The 22,096-nt window shown below is 44.8% G+C and overlaps 1 protein-coding gene across 1 annotated transcript in view; it reads right to left on the bottom strand.

Annotated features, from left to right (window-relative positions):
• ARC5 (P-loop containing nucleoside triphosphate hydrolases superfamily protein) overlaps positions 1-22,096 on the bottom strand; it is a 363,658-nt gene that overhangs the window by 269,306 nt on the left and 72,256 nt on the right. Inside the window, exon 2 of the mRNA XM_089397159.1 lies at positions 3,409-3,573. Within this exon, the coding sequence (XP_089253285.1) occupies positions 3,409-3,573 (165 nt within the window). The remainder of the gene's footprint in view (positions 1-3,408; positions 3,574-22,096) is intronic.

Here is a 22,096-nt window from a genome sequence, read left to right as displayed (position 1 = left end):
CAACCACGCTCTGATACCATGTTGGAATTTCTAAGTCTAACCCATTAGAAATTCTTCCTATACTATCTGGTTTATTTCACCTACTTGTTTAATTACTTAACAAGTTATTTACCATGTAAATACTGAAAATAAACACAAGTACAGTATCAACATCTACAGATCATCAACTGAAAGAAAACAAGCACACAAGTGACACTGTTATTTTGGACCAATGTCCCTGGAAAAACCCAATGCGGGAAAACCGATGCAGCTATTCAGAGGGTTATATTATTATGCAGTTTATCTAAGTACAACTGGGTGCCTAAACCGACTCACCCGATAGAGAAAAATATACGGTAGCAATACCTCTATATCCAGAAACAGGTATTCAGAAAACCTGTCCCACGAAACCCTCTCTGGCACAACTGAATCTCAGCACTGGCCCTTCTCGCCATTGCATCAGCCCCATGACCCTCTACATCAGCCTTCTAAGGCACTGCGTAGCCTCTGGGAGCCTCTACGTCACTCCCTCTGCCCTCTGCATGGATGACGCAGTCCCTCTGGGCTTTGTGTTGCCTCTGTTGGCCTCTACGTAGCCTGCACTGACTGTTGCTCCCGCTCTCTCCGCTTTTGTGCTGGTCTCCCAGTATTGTCCCTGCTTCTCTGCCGCGTACTCACTGCCCTGCGTTGCGAATCACTGATTCAACTTTGCTTAGCAACCCCACTCTAGCAAAATGAATCACTGATCACTCTAGTGTGTTGTCCAACTGACCCTCCAACCTCCTCTTATACTTTTCTCATCGGTCCATCAACGGCCGAAATTAAATCTCTAATCAACGGCAAAGAATAGATTTGGCTTGATCCATTACTTTTGGAACCTTCTAACCCAGTTTATATTAATACCCATTAATATTTTATTTTTCCTAAGTTTAGACTTAGGAACTCTATTAAAAATATTAATTATTTTAATATCTCCCAAAACGGTTAGAATCTGCCCAAACCATTTATGGGTCTTGGAGATCTCATGCGCTTTAGCCTCTCCACCAATTTTCATGGCTAAAGCACATCCGATGCTACCTCAAATCAACATTTTGATTGCTAGTCAACCTTGACGAATTGTCCCATAACACAAATAAATTCATATCTCCATGAATACTCATCAGAATCGGATGATCTTTAGATCAATCCTACACCTCTCGACGAGAGAAATCCAAGAAAATATCAGTTGCCATGAATAAGAAGACCCACATGGAGTTTGGCCCTAGTTGCCAATTTTAACAGGATTTAATTAAAAGTAACCAAGATCTTGCATTTCACATTAGCTTAGATCCTGCATTCATTCCTCATTGATCATTGGTAATTGGAATTGTGGGCTAAATTTGTAAGTGCAAGTTTGTTTTATTTGGATTAGCATCTTTTCTCTTCCTTGCAATTGTCTCTCCTTAAAGTTTATTGCTCATAGTTTCTTTTCCTATGCTAACATTTCCTTGCAGCATTCCTTACCTTATAGCTTGAAATATCATTGTCCAAGTTCTCTATTTACTTGAGCATTTGTTATTGAGGCACTAGTCTCTTATTGTTTCATCTAAAGTGTCATTTTGATCTAATCGAACGTATTTATCTCACATTGCTCAACTTAATCGCTCAACTTGCCTTCAAATCCTAATTCAAGTTATTTAGGGAAGTGATTGTCTTGCCTCTAGATCTCCTAGACTTGTTGCTTCAACAAGTTTCCCATCATCAGTCACCTTTAGGGACTACTCCCCTTGACTTAGCAAGGACAGAGTCTAGACTCTAAACGGAGTGAATAGGGATTAGAGTGACAGCCCCTATTCTAATCATTGCACCTTAGGTGTACACTTCACGTGACAACACTTCCAAAATTAGATGCATCATGGGAAAAAGAAAATTTTTGCCAACAATACCCCTCATTACCCTTGCTTTGAGGAGAAAGCAATTTTAAAGGGGGCGGCAGTGTTATAAACATAATTACAAATATAAAGAATAATTAATTAACTAAGTGAAAATTCAAGGGGTGCATACCCTTTCACCTCGTGACCAGTCAATGTTATAAGCTGTCATAAAGGTTATTGTATCATCATTCTTATTCCTTCTATCAATCAATCAATACATATTCCTATACAATTATATGTACACATAGACAACAGCAACAAGGATTGTTGTAACAGGATGCCACAATCAAACACCTATGTTGTCAATCTGCTGTCTACTTCATCTCTGCCTCTGGCATCAAACACTTTTTTCCAACTGGCTTGCCTTATACCTTCATTACTTGTTCTACAATCCATGGCTCCACAGTGTCTGGTAAAGAAGATAATGGAACCTCCACCTCTTCTCTTTATACCTCCTTCCTTGGCCATATCCATTCATTATTGCTCCCTTGTATATGCAAGTAAATCTTCCAACTATGCAATTCCCGAACAGCCCTCAATCTTGTGTCCAACTTCATGTAAAACATCATGTCAGATTATCAAGTAAACCATTGTAAAAAGCCACATAGGAATCCAAAAACATTGTTTGTGGAGCAGGTCTCATTAAGGATAATAATCTCTGCAAGGCAGGGAAATGCCAGTCAAACAATTTAATTCAATTTCGAAAGCAACTTGGAAGAAAGCCATTGGCAAGATTAACCTTCTAATTACTTCTAGCACTCTAAAGAGACATGTTAACTACCAAAAGGAAATATCAACCGATGAGAAGAAGTTAAAGGATCCTCTCAAGAAGATTCAAACCATAATGTCATATGTCACAGGCTGCAGCCCTTGTACGTTACCTGGCTTCAGATTCCAGAATAGGGCAGTTGTATTGGGAGAAGGTTAAATGCATGGAAAGAGAGCATAAAATCCAGTTAAATTTCCATCTTTCTTGTTTTTGTTGTTCTCCACTACTTCCCATAAGTTATGCACTATAACTGCTGACCTGCTCTATTTGATGTCCAAGCTGCACTAGAGGAGACCATGCAATGTATAGGTCGATGATGGGTAGTGGAGCTGTTCCATTATCTCACAAGGAAGAAGATATTACACAAAGTTAGAGGATCATCATTCGCTCATCAGTTAGATACCAGCTAGGCAGACAGAGGAAGGGGGTGAATTTGCAACAAAAAGTCAAAAGGAAAGAAAATGGTCATAACCCGTATTTCTGATTATAAGGGTATCCATGTGAGAAGTTCATAGGAGGTTGTCACATGTCTTCCTAGTATTGTTTCAAGTCTGAGTTGTTATTGACTCCACAACCTTTTAAATGTAGTCTTGAATTAACAAAAATAGACAAGAACTTTATCAGGCTTTTCAAAAAGCCATATGGACAATATAGCCTAGTATTGCAGTTTGCTGCCATATATGATATCCATCGAGTCACAAATTCCATATATTGATCACAGAATATTTGCAGTACTTCTAGGGCTACCTGTAAAACTCTGTTTTTACGGCCTGGTGCAGCAGCAATCAGACCAGGTGTATCAATAATAGTTAAGTTGGGACAGTACTTGTAGTCTATCTTCATGATTATTTCTTTTGCAGAAAATTGGCAAGCTTCCTGCTCCAGCCTCATGTTTTCAGCTTCTATGTATTCCTGTATCCAGCACAATCTGAGGACATTAGCATCAATTCATTTACAGATATAACAAAACATGGGAAGAATGGAAATGAAGCAACTACTGAAATGTTTGAAAAAATGTCTAAGACATAATTGTTATGTTTAGGAATAAAAAAAAAGACAGTCAAAGTAACCATTTAGATATTAATTTTGCATTTCAAAATAGTTTATCATCATTCACAGTGAAGCTCGTTGCAGAAAAGGTCATTATGGACACCTCCTTTCAAATGGAATAGCGTTAGAAGCCTCTTATGTATCACACAATCAATCAGAAGTTAATATTGCCTGCATTCAAGCTTCAAAGGCATTATCTGAATGAACAAATTCATAAATTGATAATCCAAGTATGACAGCCTGATTACTGGAATTTGAACTGCAAGTCTTCAGAACAACACTTAGTAACTGTTTTTGGCCATGTTTAAAGAATAAATCTCAATTCATCAAAATCAAATGATTAAATCCACTAGGGAAAGAAAAGCCATGTTTTCATCACCTAAAACAATGACACCTTTCATCTAATCACATCTACCTACTCTTTCCTTCCTGTCAGATCATCCACTATCACCCTGTTGCCGCAAAATCTAGCAGGCCTGGTGCAAAGCCTCACTAGGTGGGGCCAGACCTTATGGAAACAATAGAAAGGGTTGCCACTGTCATCTCAGCAACCTTTCTCCTGCTCTTTAGTGAAATTAAACCACAATGGAGGCTTCCCTAAATCACCTAAAGGATGTTCTAATACTATGGCTTAAGGTGAGGAATAAAGGTCTCTTATGCTAGATAGGATCCCAGCACGGGCTAAGATGACCTAGATTTCAATACCAGGGTTCAAGTACTTTATGCCTAGACCAAGAGTAAGGCTGCTATAAGTTAGGGTTTGGATGATATGCAATGAAAGGGTATTCAATGTCATATAGCAGCCTAAGAAAGACCTTAAAATTTTATTCAAAAACAAAGGATCAAAGATCTTCCAATAGACACTAGGACAAACTTCAATAGTTTATTTCTATGGCAGTTAGGTATGGATGACAGCCAAAATAAGATTGTGTAAGCCCTAATTAGGAAAGGGTATAACCATGCACTATGCTGCATTTTGCTTTTAAAAAGTTTATAGATGCAAATCGTAATTTATGGGCCACATTCATCCACACAAAATTCATTTTAATACATAAATCATCCCTAGAAACCCTAGAAGCTGCCCTAGATGTCAAAGAGAGGAGAAAAAGATAAAATTTAGAAAAATGTATGGATGATCAAAAAATTAACGATTAATGCCTTATCATACTAGGCTTTAATAGAGTCCTTTAAGGTTAAAATTCAAGGGAAAGATATTGATGGCGTAAGGGCAAATGACTAGGGCATACTCTTTTAAAACCCTATCAATTATTCTTGTGAGGGGAGAAATTAAATATAGGGTCTGCACATTCAGAGTTTCCCTATAAGCCTTAGAGAGAACAATTTTACATGCAATAATGAAGCAAGATTTCAACAATAATTAAGTATTTAGTCATGGCATAATAGAAACCCTACTTTAAACATTTGTAATGTCCCTTCCTATGTTAAGTTGTCCCAAGTTTATTTTTTCACAATTTTGACATTTTTGGTAACAATGGGACCCAAGAAATTTTGGGGGTAAGACTTAGGAGAAAAAGGGAGGCCAAAATACTTGGTTAATGGAGCGTGGGTGGCACACACACAAGGAAAAACGCACTTGCCTAAAGGAGAAATTCGAATAGCCTAGGAAGGGAGGTCGAAAAGCTAGATGGAGGGACCCACGCGGGAAAAGGAAGCTCACTAATTATAAATAGGAGCTCAGCCTCATTTGGGGTATTTTGTCAATTGAACTCACTCTTGTTGCTTGAGCTGCTTAGTCGGGTCACTTGCTATTTAGCACTAAGTTTTCCAAGCGGAGAACTCACCCTTTCTTTGGGGGGACTTCAAATGCCACCCTAGCAAGGTCAAATCGTACCACTTTTGGAGAAGAGTTGGAGGGATTTCAGAGCCTATCATTCAGTCATTTGCTCAGCTAGTGCGTGTTCCAGGAGGACGCAAGAAGGGAGTATGTAGAGGTCATTTCAGGGGTCTCTCGGGTAGCACTTGCCCAGAGAATTTTGGTATTGAAGCTTCAATGCAATATCAGCATTTTAGAAGAGTTTTAGAATAGGAGATTGCCAACTGAAGGCAGCATGAATTGCAGCTTCTTGGGCCAGCGCAGAAGCCTCTCACTCGACACACTTGGGAGCTTGAGGAACATGTTGGGGAGTTGGAGATTGTTGGGAGAAATAAGGAGAACCTTGGGGAAGTGTAACTCAACCATTTGGCGTGATTTGGAGGGCTTTTTCTATGAGTTACAGGCAGGCCGTATTTTCCAGCAACTGGAGGAGGACGTGGTATTTGGGGGCCGAATTTCGGGGGTCAAAACCAAACCAAACCCTTTATGGGTTTTGGTGGGTTTTTGGTGAGGAGCTTGGGATTAATTTTGCAGAATTTTCTAAGCACCGGAGGTGGGGTTTTCAACAGTTTCTTTCCAACAAACAGTACAAGTTTCTAGGGCAGCGCAGGGCATCATTGGAGCAGTTGATTCTATCATCTGGGCTTATTGTTTTATCACCTAGGTTTTTTCATGCTTGCCATTGAGGCAAGCCCAGTGCACTCCTTCCACACTATTGTACTATTGCCCCAATTGCTTAATAAAATGGCTCAGCTGGTTCTTATTTCTGGAGTTTACATGGGTGTTTATTGAGTGTTTGAAATTTCTGGTGTTGTATTTATTATTTGCTTTGCATATCACTGTTTTTCCTAATTAGGAACATTACAGTGGTATCAGAGCTCAGATCTTGGCTCAATCATGGGGGAAATTTCCTATGAACGAGGAGGATAGGTAAAACGTGACTTACCAGAGGCAGAGGTACAGGAGCAGGGAAAGAGAGTTGGAGATTACACCTAATATGGAGGCACATGGGAAGGCAATAGTTGTAGCCGAGATGGGGGAGCCAAGGAGTAAGGAAGAAGCAACATTCGATAGCCTCTTGAAGGCCCTGAATGATTTGGCTAAGGGACAGAAAGAGATGTTGGAGGAGATCAAACAGCAAAATAGGGACAAGAGCCTTCATCATGAGTTCCTATTTGGAGAGACTTCAGGGGCCTCACAACAGTATGACCACCCTTCACCAACCACTCACCCACCAGCTTTCAGTGGGCCATCCAAAACCACGCTACCTGCTTTCCTACCATCAACACCTAGTGAGCATGGAGGACCGAATGACCAGATGCCCATGGGAGATTTCTTCAGGGAGTGACAATCCATGGGGGAAGATTTCAAAGCAGCACTGTCATTCAAGGACTATTGCCAGCTCAAACAGAATGAGAAGGGTAGGGACAGTGGGGGACCGAGTGTTGATTTGGATAGCATCAGATGTGCTCTAGCCACGAAATTTGGTGGAGAGGTGGGGCACATGAGATCTCCAATACCCAGAAAGGATTTGGGCAGATTCTAAACAGTTCAAGAGATATTAAAATAATTAATATTTTTAATGGAGTCCCTAAGTCTAAACTTAGGGAAAATAAAATATTAATGTGTATTAATATGAAACTGTGTTAGAAGGGTCCAAAAGGCATGGATCAAGCCAAATCTAATCTTAGCCGTTGATTAGGGACTTAATATCGGCCGTTGATATGTCAACAGGAAAAGTATAAGAAGGAACTTGAGGGTCACTTGGAGAATACACCAGAGTGATCAATCATTCTATTCTCTAGAGCAGGGTTTTCTAAGAGAGATAGAATTAGTGATCAGAAGTTGCAGCTAAGGGGCATTGAGTACAGAGAGACAGAGAGGCAAAGATAGTGTCGGAAGAGCAACGCAGTATCCAGGGAGAGTGACGCATAGCCAACCAGGGCTCACGCGAAGGCATTTAGGAGCTGCGCAAAACCTTAGTGACGCTAGCATTGCGGACGCAGAGGGCCAGAGGGCTGATGCAGGGCCTCCTAAGGCTGACGTAAACCCATCCGGGATGATGCAGGGCCAGCGCTGGGCATAGAGGGGCTGACGCAGTCCAGAGAGAGGTTGACGCTAGGGTTTCTGGGGCAGATTGGTGCTGAGTAGCCGCTGAAAGGATTATCTGGGGTTTCAGCCAGGAGATTTGTCAGAAACTGAAAGGTATTACTGCCAAGGAAATTCTCTGTTGGGTAGGCCAATTTTGGCACCCAGATTGTACTCTGATACTGCCTAATAAGAAAACCCTTAGATAGCTACACCGGTTTTCCCACATTGGGTTTTTCCAGGTACATTGGTCCAAAAATAATGGTGTCATCTGGTGTGATTGTATCTATTTCCTTTAGTTGTTGATCTGTAATATGTTGAGCATGCACTACTGTTTATTTTCAGTATTTACATTGTAAATAACTTGTTAAGTAACATAACAAGTAGGTAGGAATAAATCAGATAAAGTGCATGAAGAGTTTCTAACTAAGTAGACTTAGAAACTTCAACACGGTATCAGAGCGTGATTGCAGATCACAGGTGGACTAAGGACATCAGCCGAGCGAAGCAATAGCAACAGAAAATAGTTGTCCCGAGGTGACAGAAGTTGTTTCTAGCATAGCAGCAACAAAGGAAGGGTGACACAGTGCCTACGTCATCAAGGGTGAGAAGGGAAGAGGCAGCGCAGAGGCTAAGGAAGGCAAAGAGAGCCTCACACAGAGCCACGCAGAAGCTGGGAAGGCTGACGCAGTTCACTGAGGAGGCTGAGTCGCTAGTGTCGGGATTACGTAGAGCCTAGGAGCTCTCACCTTCAAGTTGTTGGGGTTTAGAAAGTTGTGGGAATATTGCAGAGTGGAGCTGGTGAGGTATTGTAGTCAGAATAGTACTTCACAGAGCAAGGCCAAGAGGAGTTGCTACCGAGGGTTTCTAGTCGAGGAACCCGGATCAGTGATGCGGTTGCACAAGACGATCAGAGTAGGGGGCATCTCGACAGCAGCAGAAGGGTTTCCAAGAGGGAAATCGGGACTCAGAGGGAGTCGAGAAGAGAACTTCTAGACGGGAAGTAGAGACTCGGAGGAGTCGAATAGAGAACTTCTAGGAGGGAAGTAGAGGAGTATCATGGCACTAAACGGAGTAAGAGACCAGGATAGACTGCACGGAGCGTCGAACTTCGCAATCTGGAAGGCCAGAATATTATCCGTACTTGACAGAAATCGTGTCACGAACTTTGCCTTGAAGGTTATATCTATCCCAGTCGACCCCAATGAAAACGACAAGTACGAGGAGGCAATGGCGATGGCCAAGAGCATCATCCTTGACGGGTTCAAGGACCATGTAGTACCACACATTGTAGAAAAGGAAACGGCATATGAGATGTGGGAGGCCCTCAAGAAATTGTACCAGCATACTTCTGTGCAGAGAAGGATGTTACTTGAGAATCATTTGAGGTCGTATCAGATGAAGAAGGGAGAGTCGATTGACACCTTCCTTGGAGGATTGAATGAGATCTGAGATCGGTTGACTGCTATAGAAGCCACGTCGGATTAGGAGTTGATGGTGAGGACAGCCCTGAATGCTGTCTCAGAAAACTGGGACTTATTTGTCCAGAGTATACTGGGCAGAGGGACACTTCCACCTTCGGATGAGATGTGGGCAGCTCTTCGCCAGGAAGAGATCAGACAGCAGTCGAAGACGGGTAGCAACAGCAGCAAGGGGATCAAAATCAAGCAGAAGGAGGAAGATCTTGCCCTAGCATCTAAGAGAAAGCAAGAAAAGCAGAAGAATAAGGATCTCTCCAAGATCAAGTGCTTCCACTGTGGGAAGCTAGGTCATTATGCGACCCAGGGTCCAAGGAAGAAGAGTAAGGGAGAGTCTTCCGAGACTAAGGCAGCACCAACAAGGGCAGAGAAGGAAGTTTTGACAGACGATGACTGTGTCATGAGTGCACACACACCACTTGAGCGAAAGTGGGGAGACATCGAGCTGTATTCAGGCAGACTACAGGCGATGAGGGGCAAGATCCTCGAGGTACCCAGCCTCTTGGATTAGACCTTGCTACGGGAGCCCCGAAGAGGAGTAGCAGGACTGGCAGAGTCAGGTAGAGATGGATGCGGATGGAGCGGCACAGAAAGCTACAGTGCAGGAGTCCCGAAACAGCACGAGGCTCGCAGGCTACAGTATTGCGAGAGGCACAGGAGTGTTGCACCAGTGCAAGATGGCACAGTGAGGTGTGCAACAGTGCGAGATGCAGGGAGTTGTTGCAGCAGCGTAGAGGTCAGAGAGGGAGCACTTGTCAGCAGAAGAGGAAGCTTCAGCATCAAGAGGGTCTATAGCCCAACAGAGAGGTCAAAGATCGAGATCAATTACTTACTTCTCAATAACTGAGTTGCAGTGCAGCAGTAAGCAGCACGATGCAGCATGATGAGAGGAGGTGCAATGCCGATGCAGTGTTGGGAGAAAGGACCAGTAGCAGCACGGATGCAGAGGGAGCTATTGTACAGATGCAGCAGTGGCATTGGTAGAACCATGGGCAGAGGATGTTGGGCAGGAAGGCCTAGCATCAACACAGGTACCGATGTCAGATGATCAGAGTAATACTCAGTGAGGAGTATTGCTAGAGCATGTTGACTTGGGGTAGCATCAGATGTGCTCTAGCCACGAAATTTGGTGGAGAGGTTGGGGCACATGAGATCTCCAATACCCAGAAAGGGTTTGGGCAAATTCTAAATAGTTTAGGAGATATTAAAATAATTAATATTTTTAATGGAGTCCCTAATTCTAAACTTAGGGAAATTAAAATATTAATGTGGATTAATATAAAACTGTGTTAGAATGGTCCAAAAGACATGGATCAAGTCAGATCTAATCTTAGCTATTGATTAGGGACTTAATCTCGGCCATTGATATGTCAATGAAAAAAGTATAAGAGGAGGCTTGAGGGTCTCTTGGAGAATACACCAAATGATCAGTCATTGTGTTCTCTAGAGCGGGGTTTGCTAAGAGAGATAGAATCAATGATCGGAGTTACAGCTGAGGGGCATAGAGTACAAAGAGACAGAGAGGCAGAGATAGTGTCGGTAAAGCAGCGTAGGAGCCAGAGAGAGTGACGCAGTAGCAGCCAAGGCTCACGCAAGGCCACGCAGAGGCAGCCAGGAGCTACGCAATGCTTCAGAGAGGCCAGCGTTGTTGATGCAGAGGGCCAGAAGGCTGACGCAGAGCCTCCTGGGGCTGACGCAGACCCATTCAGGGTGACATAGGGCCAGCGCTAGGCAGAGAGAGGCTGACACAGTCCAGAAAGGCAAACGCTGGGGTTTCTAGGATAGATTGGAGCTGAGGCGCTGCCGGAAGGTTTATCTCGGGTTTCAGCCGGGACATTTGTCTCAGACTGAGAGGTACTACTGCCAAGGAAATTCTCTGTTGGGTATGGAGGATTTGGCACCTAGATTGTACTCTGAAATTGCTTAATAAGAAAACCCTCAAATAGCTACACCGGTTTTCCCGCATTGGGTTTTTCCGGGGACATTGTTCCAAAAATAACAGTGTCATTTGGTGTGATTGTTTATGTTTCCTTCAGTTGATGATCTATAATATGTTGAGCATGCACTAGTGTTTATTTTCAGTATTTACAATGTAAATAACTTGTTAAGTAATGGAACAAGTAGGTAGGAATATATTAGTAAAGTGCATGGAGGGTTTCTAACTGGTAGACTTAGAAACTTCAACATGGTATCAGAGGGTGGTTGTAGATCACAGGAGAACTGAGGACATCAGTCGAGCGGAGCAATAGCAGCAGAAAACAGTTGTCCCGAGTGACAGAAGTTGTTTCTAGCATAGCAGCAACAAGGGAAGGGTGACGCAGTGTCTGCGTCATCAAGGGTGAGCCAGGAAGAGGCAGCACAGAGGCTAAGGGAGGCAAAGGGAGACTCACGCAGAAGCTAGGACGGTTGACGCAGTTGGCTGAGGAAACCGAGTTGCTGGTGTTGGGATTACGCAGAGCCTAGGAGCTTTCACCTTCAGGTTGTTGGGGTTTAAGAGGTTGTGGTAAAGTTGCAAAGTGGAGTTGGTGAGGTACTGTAGTCAGAACAGTACCTGACAGGGCAAAGCCAAGAGAAGGGAGTTGCTACCGAGGGTATCTAGCTAAGAAATCCGGATCAGTGGTGCGGTTGCACAAACGATCAGAGTAGGGGGCATCTTAACATCGGTAGAAGGATTTCCAGGAGGGAAATCCAGACTCAGAGGGAGTCACATCGAGAACTTCCAGAAGGGAACTAGAAGAGCATCATGGCACTACACGGAGTAAGAGACCATGACAGGCTGGACGAAGCATCAAACTTCGCAGTCTGGAAGGCCAGAATCTTATCCGTACTTGACAGAAATCGTGTCAAGCACTTCACCTTGAAAACGATAGCTATCCCAGTCAACCCAACTAAGAACGACAAGTACGAGGAGGCAATGGCAAGGGCTAAGAGCATCATCCTTGACGGGGTCAAGGACCATGTAGTATCACATATTGCCGAGAAGGAAACGGCAAATGAGATGTGGGAGGCCCTCAAGAAATTGTACCAGCATACTTCTATGCAGAGAAGAATGTTACTAGAAAATCAGTTGAGGTCATATTAGATGAAGAAGGGAGAACCAATTGACACCTTCCTCAGAGGACTGAATGAGATCCGAGATCAGCTGACTGCAATAGAAGCCACGTCGGATCAGGAATTGATGGTGAGGATAGCCCTGAATGTTGTCTCAAAAGACTAGGAGGTATTTGTCCAGAGTATACTGGGTAGAGGAACACTTCCACCTTGGGATGAGATGTGGGCGGCTCTTCACCAAGAAGAGATCAAACGGCAGTCAAAGGTGGAAGCAACGGCAATGGGATAAAATTCAAGCAAGAGGAGGAAGATGTTGCCCTAGCATATGAGGGAAAGCAAGAAAAGCGGAAGAAGAAGAATCTCTCCAAGATCAAGTGCTTCCACTGTGGGGAGCTGGGTCATTATGCAACCTAGTGTCCAAGGAAGAAGAGTAAGGGAGAGTCTTCCGAGACTAAGGCAGCGCCAGCAAGGGCAGAGAAGGAAGTGTCAACAGACGATGACTATGCCATGAGTGCACATGCAGCACTTGAGCGGAAGTACAGAGACATCGAGCTGTAGTCAGGCAAACTACAGGCGATGAGGGGCAGGATCCTCGATGTACCCAACCTCTTAGATTAGGCCATGCTACGAGAGCCCTGAAGAGTAGCAGGATTGGCAAATGTGGGTAGAGATGGATGCGGATGAAGCGGCAAAGAGAGCTACAGTGCAGGAGTCCCGAGACAGCGCGACCCTAACAGGCTGCAGCAGTGCGAGAGGCACAGGAGTGTTGCACCAGTGCAGGATGGCACAGAGAGGTGTGCAACGGTGCGAGATGCAGGGAGTTGTTGCAACAGCGTAGAGGTCATAGAGGGAGCACTTGTCAGTGGAAGAGGGAGCTTCATCATCAGGAGGGTCTCTAGCCCAACAGAGAGATCATAGATGGAGATCAGTTACTTACTTCTCAGCAATTGAGTTGCAGTGCAGCAATGGGCAGCACGATGCAGCATGATGAGAGGAGTTGCAGTGCGGATGCAGTGTTGGGAGAAAGGGCTAGCAGCAGCACGGATCCAGAGGGAGCTGTCGTACAGATGTAGCAGTGGCAGTGGCAGAGCCATGGGCATCAATACAGGATGCAGCAGCGCAGATCATGATGGGCAATAGGCCTAGCATCAGCACGGTGACTGATGCTAGATGATCAGGGTGATACTCAGTGAGGAGTATTGCTAGAGCACAGTCCTCGCTAAGAGGGAGTGTTGATTTGGTGTAGCATCGGATGTGCTCTAGCCACGAAATATGGTGGAGAGGTTGGGGCACATGAGATCTCCAATACCCAGAAAAGGTTTGGGCAAATTCTAAATAGTTTAGAAGATATTAAAATAATTAATATTTTTAATGGAGTCCTTAAGTCTAAACTTAGGGAAATTAAAATATTAATGTGGATTGATATATAATTGTGTTAGAATAGTCCAAAAGACATGGATCAAGCCAGACCTAATCTTAGCCGTTGATTAGAGACTTAATCTCGGTCATTGATATGTCAACGAGAAAAGTATAAGAGGAGGCTTGAGGGTCACTTGGAGAATGCACCAGATGATCAGTCATTCTATTCTCTAGAGCCGGGTTTGCTAAGAGAGATAGAATCAGTGATTAGAGTTGTAGCTGAGGGGCATTGAGTACAGAGAGACAGAGAAAAAGAGATAGTGTCGGGAAAGCAGTGCAGAAGCCACAGAGAGTGACGCAGTAGCAGCCAGGGCTCATGCGGGATCACGCAGAGGCAGCCAGGGCTCACGCGGTGCTTCAGAGAAGCGGCCACTTGAGGCTGACGCAGACCCATTCAGGGTGATGCAGGGCCAACACTGGGCAGAGAGAGGCTGACACAGTGCAAAAAGGCAGACGCTAGGGTTTCTGGGGCAGAATGGAGCTGAGGAGCTGCCAAAAGGATTACCCGGGTTTTCAGCCGAGACATTTGTCTCACACTGAGAGGTACTACTGCCAAGAAAATTCTTTGTTGGGTAAGCCAGATTTGGCACCCAAATTGTACTCTGAAATTGCTTAATAAGAAAACCCTCAGATAGCTGCACCGGTTTTCCTGCATTGGGTTTTTCCAGGGACATTGGTCCAAAAATAATGGTGTTATTTGGTGTGATTGTTTCTGTTTCCTTCAGTTGATGATCTGTAATATGTTGAGCATGCACTAGAGTTTATTTTCAGTATTTACATTGTAAATAACTTGTTAAGCGGAACAAGTAGGTAGGAATAAATCAGTAAAGTGCATGAAGGGTTTCTAACTGGTAGACTTAGAAACTTCAACAGAGCACAATCCTCACTAAGAGGAAGTGTTGATTTGGGGTAGTATCGAATGTGCTCTAGCCACGAAATTTGGTGGAGAGGTTGGGGCACATGAGATCTCCAATACCTAGAAAGGGTTTGGGCAGATTCTAAACAATTCAGGAGATATTAAAATAATTAATATTTTTAATGGAGTCCCTAAGTCTAAACTTGGGGAAAATAAAATATTAATGTGTATTAATATGAAATTGTGTTAGAATGGTCCAAAAGACATGGATCAAGCCAGATCTAATCTTAGTCGTTGATTAGGGACTTAATCTCGGCTGTTGATATGTCAACAGGGAAAGTATAAGAAGGGGCTTGAGGGTCACTTGGAGAATACACCAGAGTGATCAGTCATTCTATTCTCTAGAGAGGGGTTTGCTAAGAGAGATAGAATTAGTGATCGAAGTTGCCGCTGAGGGGCATTGAGTACAGAGGGACAGAGAGGCAAAGATAGTGCCGAGAGAGTAGCACAATAGCCAGGGAGAGTGACGCAGGGCCAGCCAGGGCTCACGCAGAGGCAGCCAGGAGCTGCGCAGAGCCTCAAAGAGGCCAGCGTTGCTGACGCAGAGGGCCAGAGGGCTGACGTAGGGCCTCCTAAGGCTGACGCAGACCCATCCGGGGTGACGCAGGGCCAACGCTGGGCAGAGAGGGGCTGACGCATTCCAGAGATAAGTTGACGCTGGGGTTTTTGGGGTAGATTGGTGCTGAGTAGCTGCTGGAAGGATTATCTGGGGTTTCAACCAGGAGATTTGTCAGAAACTGAGAGGTATTACTGCCAAGGAAATTCTCTGTTGGGTAGGCCAGTTTCAGCACCCAGATTGTACTCTGATATTGCTTAATAAGAAAACCCTTAGATAGCTGCATCGGTTTTCCCACATTGGGTTTTTCCGGGGACATTCGTCCAAAAATAATGGTGTCATATGGTGTGATTTTTTCTGTTTCCTTTATTCGCTGATCTGTAATATGTTGAGCATGCACTAGTGTTTATTTTCAGTATTTACATTGTAAATAACTTGTTAAGTAACATAACAAGTAGGTAGGAATAAATCAAATAAAGTGCATGAAGGGTTTCTAACTAAGTAGACTTAGAAACTTCAACACGAAGTACACAAAACCCAGAGTTACAACGTACCATTGGGAGGATGTACTTCCGCACATATGATGGCTCTACCAAGTGTACAGCTCGAGCTTGGGTGGAGAAGTTGCAAACTTATTTCCAGCTTAATCGGATGACGAAGGTGGAAGCTATCAAAATGGCTACCTTGCACTTGGAGGGGGAAGCATATGAGTGGTGGTTTCATGGCTTGTCCACATTGGGGCATGCCAGCATGACATCTTATGAGGACTCCACACGGAGAGTGGTGGAGCATTTTGATAGGAGGGACACGGAAGCTCACTTCAGGGAGTTGACCCAACTTAGACAGACTGGCCACCTTGAGCATTACATATCAGAGTTTTTGAGGGTTTCAGTTATGGTGCCAAACCTATCTGATGCTAGGAGGGTGTACACATTCATAGAGGGGTTACTTGAGCCATTGCATGGACTGGTGAAGTCATGCAGGCCCTCTACCTTGCAGGAGGTGGTGACTTGTGCTAGAGATTTGCAGGGGGCAATCCCCAAGACCAGAGCACCCATTCCATCACGGACTCCCTACCCACAGAAGGGAGGTGACACTAGACCCCCACCATAGCAAGCAGCCCAGGGGCGTGGGCAGTTAGATGAGGAGACCAGGAGAGACCTCTGGAGGAGGAAACTATGTTTTACTTGTCAGGAGCCATGGGCACCAGGCCACCGGTGCACAGCAGGCAAGGCCCACTATATCGAGGTCTTCTCGGATAGTGACCAGGAGGATGATGTGGAGTTGGAGTTTGGCGGGGGAGATAGCAAGGGTCAGGCAGAGAGGGGACCACCACCACCACCTGGGGGGCACCTTTTGCACCATCTGGGGGAGTCCTCGCTTCTTTGCGTGGAATTCCCAAATTTTTGACTTTGAGGATCCGAGGCATAGTGCAGGGACAGCATGTCTCAATTTTGGTAGACAGTGGGGCCACCCACCATTTCATTGATATTCAGATTGTTCAGAGGAGGGGCGTCACTACAGAGGAGTTCGAGGAGTTCTCAGTTCTAGTGTCGGGAGACAAGACTATGTAGTGCACCCGATATGTTCCAACTTTGACAATGACCATGGGTAACTACTCGGTGACAGATCATTTCTTTGTCGTGGATGTGTCGGACACCAACGTGGTGATGGGTGTCCAGTGGCTCTACGCCCTTGGCTGGGTCACCATTGATTGGAGGAAACTGGAGATGGAGTTCACAAGGTCGGATGGCAAGCTAGTAGTTCTTCGAGGCATGCATTTGTACCCTCCACAGACAGTTTTGGTGCACAGGATGGAGGCTAACTTCAGGCATGGGGACATAGCATGGGTAGTGGAGCTGAGGATTTCAGAGGTTCGGGGACATCCCAAGCCACCTCACCCAGAGATACAGGACATCTTGGACAGATACCTGGTAGTGTTTGGGGACATACCACCAAGACAACCACCAGACAGGGGTTTTGAGCACACCATCGAGTTGGAGTCTAGGGTGCAGACAGTTATTGCCACTCCTTATAGGCATCCTAAGGCCTACAAGGACGAGATCGAGCGTGCCATCAAGGAGTTGCTGGCATTAGGGCACATTAGGCCAAGTTCTAGCCCCTTCACTTCATCAGTAGTTCTGGTGAAGAAGAAGGATGGGACTTTGCGCATGTGCATTGATTACAAGGCGCTCAACAAGAAGACCTTGAAGAACAAATACCCCATCCCGCGCATTGATGAGCTAATGGATGAGCTTAGAGAAGCCAAGTACTTCTCTAAGATAGATTTGTGCTTGGGGTACCACCAGATTAGGGTGAGGGATCAGGACATCCCCAAGATGGCTTTCAGGTGCCACTATGGGCCCTTTGAGTTATCGGTCAAGCCCTTTGGGCTAACCAACGCACTTGTCACCTTTCAGTCATGCATAAACCATGTATTCCGTGGGCAGTTGCGGAAGTTTGTGTTGGTGTTCTTCGATGATATCTTGATTTACAGCTGGACATGGGAGGAGCATTTGCAGCACTTGGAGATGGTGTTGCATATCTTAGAGGAGCAGCAATTTTACGCCAAGTTGTCCAAGTGTGAGTTTGGGCTGACAGAGATGCTCTACTTGGGACATATCATTGGCGCAGATGGAGTGAGGGTGCACGAGGAGAAGATCAGGGCCATCCGGGATTGGCCTGAGCCCCGGAATGTGACCGAGTTGAGGGGATTCATAGGTATATGCACCTACTATAGGAAGTTCGTAAAGGGCTTCTCACAACTAGTGGCTCCCCTCACAGATCTGACGAAGAAGGGGGCTTTTACATGGACGGACAAGGCATAGTCAGCGTTTGATCACCTCAAGGAGGTGATGAGTAGTTGCCCAATTTTGGCACTTCTGGATTTCACACAATCGTTCACATTGGAGTGCGATGCATCAGGAGAGGGGGTTGGCGCAGTATTATCTCAGGATGGACACCCCATTGCTTTTGAGAGTTGGAAACTCCTTCCACATGAGAGGTCGTATTCTATCTACGACAAGGAGATGTTGGCCATCATGCATGCATTGGCCAAATTCCAACAGTACCTAGTGGGCAACAGATTTCGGGTGAAGACTGACCACAATAGTCTTCGCCATTTTATGGGGCAGCAAAAGTGGGTCAGCAAAGTGCAGGCCTACAACTTCGACATTGAGTATGTCAACAGAAAGCACAATATAGTAGCAGATGCATTATCCAGGAGGCCCGCAACACTTTCACTCATGAGCATTTGCCATGATTGGAAGGCGCAGTTGTTGGTGGAGTACTCCAAGGACCGACGGGCATGCGAGATTTTGGAGGGCATTCACGCTGATGAGCGCTATAGGGTGATGGTTGAGGTCATTTACTACAAGGGGCGTATATTCTTGGTGTCAAGTTCACAATTGAAGGAGAGGATTCTCCATGCAGCTCATGACTCCCCACTATCGAGACACTAGGGGTTTCAAAAGACATACATGACAATCAGAGAGTGTTTCACATGGAAAGGCCTCAAGGGGGACGTATTGAGATATGTGTAGGAGTGTGAGGCTTGCCAGAGGAACAAGGGGGAGTTGACCCATCTAGTTGGGTTGTTGCAGCCACTTCCCATTCTTGAGGGGAAATGGGAGAGTATCTCCATGGACTTTATCACAAGGCTCCCTATGGTGTAGGGCAGAGATTGTATTTATGTGGTGGTGGATCGATTGACCAAATATGCCCACTTCTTTGCCATCCTGACACGGTACTCAGCGTCACAGGTGGCTGAGTTGTTCTTCAGGGAGGTCTTTTGCTTGCATGGGCTTCCTAAGACCATAGTCAGTGATAGAGGCAGTCGATTCATGGGGGCATTTTGGCAAGAGCTTTTCAGGTTAGTGGGTACTGAGCTCACTCCCAGCACTAGTTACCATCAACAGATCGATGGTCAAACGGAGAGGTTCAACAAATGGTTGGAGGGCTACCTAGGGAACTATCTGACCGGGCAGCAGAAGGCATGGATTCGATGGTTACATCTGGGCAAGTACTACTACAACACCACCCACCACATGTCCATTGATATGTCACCTTTCCGTGCCTTGTATGGTTATGATGCCTTGTCTTTTGTTGACATTCTTTTTGGAGACAGTCGAGCCACAAAGGCCAAAGATTGGATCCAAGAGATTCAGGATATCCTTAAGGCTCTCAAGGATAATTTGTTGACAGCCCAGAATCAGCAAAAGATGTACGCAGAAAGGCATAGGATTGAGAGGCAGTTTGAGGAGGGGGACTTGGTTTTTTGTGGCTACAGCCATATCGCCAATCTACATTGAAGCAGAAGGGGGTCGAGAAGCTACAGCCACGATTCTATGGGTCATAAAGGGTGACTAGGATAGTTGGGGAGGTGGCCTATGAGTTGGAGCTCCCACCGGGGAGAAAGATTCACAATGTCTTTCATGTCTCATGCCTCGAGAATGTATTGGGGCAATAGGTGACAGCAACTACGGAGTTGCCTCCACTTGATGATGAGGGACACCTAGTTCTGGAACCGAAAGCCATTTTGGAGACCAAGGAAAGGAAGCTGAGGAGCAGAACTATTAGGGAGTATTTAGTACACTAGAGGAGCTTACCGGATGAGCATGCCACCTGGGAAGGTGAACACATACTTGAGCATCCAGCATTGAAGTTGCTGGGTACAAGCAACATTTGGGAGGGGACGACTATAATGTCCCTTCCTAAATTAATTTGTCCCAAGTTTATTTTTCCACAATTTTGACATTTTTGGTAACCATGGGACCCACGAAATTTTGGGAGAAAGACTTAGGAGAAAAAGGGAGGCCAAAATACTTGGTTAGTGGAGTGTGGGGGCCACACACACAAGGAAAAACGCACTTTCCTAAGGAGAAATTCGAATAGCCAAGGAAGGGAGGTCGAAAAGCTAGATGGAGGGGCCCACATGGGAAAAGGAAGCTCACTAATTATAAATAGGAGGAGCTTAGCCTCATTTGGGGTCTTTTGTCAATTGAACTCACTCTTGTTGCTCGAGTTGCTTAGCCGGGTCACTTGCTGTTTAGCACTGAGTTTTCCAAGCAGAGAACTCACCCTTTCTTCGGGGGACTTCGAGTGCCACCCTAGGGAGGTCAAATCGTACCACTTTGGAGAAGAGCTGGAGGGATTTCATAGCCTATCATTCAGTCATTTGCTCAGCTAGTGTGTGTTCCAGGACGACACAGGAAGGAGGTACGTAGAGGTCATTTTAGGGGTCTTTCAGGTAGCACTTGCTAGGAGAATTTTGGTATTGAAGCTTCAGTGGGATATCAGCATTTTGGAGGAGTTTTAGAGCAAGAGATTGCTGCCTGAAGGCAGCACAAATTGTGGGTTCCTGGGCTAGCGCAGAAGCCTCTCATTGTGCACACGTGGGAGCTTGAGGAACGAGTTGGGGAGTTGGAGATTGTCGGGGGGAATAACGAGAACCTTGGGGAAGTGTAATTCAACCATTTGGTGTGATTTGGAGGGATTTTTCTATGAGTTACAAGCAAGTTGTATTTTCTAGCAGCTGGAGAAGGATGTTGTATTTGGGGCCAATTTTCAAGGGTTAAAACTAGACCAAACCCTTTCAGGGTTTTGGTGGGTTTTTGGTGAGGAGCTTGGGATTAATTTTGCAAAAAAAATTGAGCACCGGAGGTGGGGTTTTCAGCAGTTTCTTTCCAGCAAACAGTGCAGATTTCTGGGGGAGCGCAGGGCATCATTGGAGCAGTTGATTCTATCATTTGGGGTTGTTGTTTTATCACCTGGGTTTTGTCACGTTTTCCATTGAGGCAAGCCCTGGTGCACTCCTTTCACACTATTGTACTATTTCCCCAATTGCTTAATAAAATGGCTTAGTTGGTTCTTATTTCTGGAGTTTACACGGGTGTCTACTGTTTACTGAGTGTTTGAAATTTCTGGTGTTGGATTTGTTATTTGCTTTGCATATCATTGTTTTTCCTAATTAGGAACATTACAACATTCAAAATGCAAAATATCAATGAAAAGACGTAAACTTACAAAATTCTCCAAAAAAGGCACTTCCTTCAATACCAACATAACGTCTCCATACAAAAATCACATCCACAAGAAAGTTGCACCAATAAAGACTACATCTTGCCCATAGTAGCAAAAAAGGCTAGTTTGAACTCTCTTAGAGAGGAAAAGAATTAAATGTGTGATGATGAACAAATGAAATGAGAGGAATCTCTATTTATATGAAACTCATCCCACTCATTTCTACAAAAATATGACTAAAAAAGCCCTAATTACAAGTTTACTTTAAGTGTTCCACAAGATAGAGTGTAAAGGCCAACTTCATAGATTGAAAACATAATAAAGATGCCAAAAATGCCCATGTGTGGGAGAAAAACCTCCTCAAGCATGATGTCAATCTCCAAATGACCTCTAAATGCCACAAATAAGTATCATGCGGGTTAATGAGTGCTCCATACTCCAAGATGTAGCTCCTAGATCAAGGGTATGCCTCCAAAGTGCCCCTATACCAAGACATCATATTCATGGTGCCCAATGTCACCCTCCAAAAGGCAAGAGGGGTGACATGGCACTCTCGCACTCAAGTGTTGGGGCTCAAAAATGATGTGCAAGCCCTCCCTTGTCATCACAAGGATGACCATCATTATCTGGGATCTGAAACAAGTGATTCCCATAAAACAGTGTCAACGCCATCCTAGGGGTATCTTAGCTCCATGGGGCACATCATCAATATCTCCAACACCAAGCTTCATGGGCTCAGAGTTTTAGCATTTGGGGATACCTCAGAGTATCAAGCATCATGTGGGATCATCAAGTAGCTCAAAACTCTAGTTTGGATAGGCAACGTTGCATCAACAAGGTCATATTATCTCTCTTGAATGGGTAAAATAGCCTTTACAATGTTGTTCAGAAAGTAGGGCAATCATCTCAAGAGGCATTTGCTGCTATGATGAAACCATAGGACAAAACCCTCTCAAGGTCAAGTGAAAATCAACAATCATTATGTACAATAATCACAAATGCATCATAGTGTACCATACCTA

The sequence above is a fragment of the Pinus tabuliformis genome, chromosome 1_2 (assembly GCF_031772625.1).
Source record: "Pinus tabuliformis cultivar Carrire ecotype Pingquan chromosome 1_2, CPIR1, whole genome shotgun sequence".
Classification (NCBI taxonomy): domain Eukaryota; kingdom Viridiplantae; phylum Streptophyta; class Pinopsida; order Pinales; family Pinaceae; genus Pinus; species Pinus tabuliformis.
The sequence above is the reverse complement of the archived record's forward strand: the minus strand, read 5'-3'. Positions and strand labels throughout refer to the sequence as shown.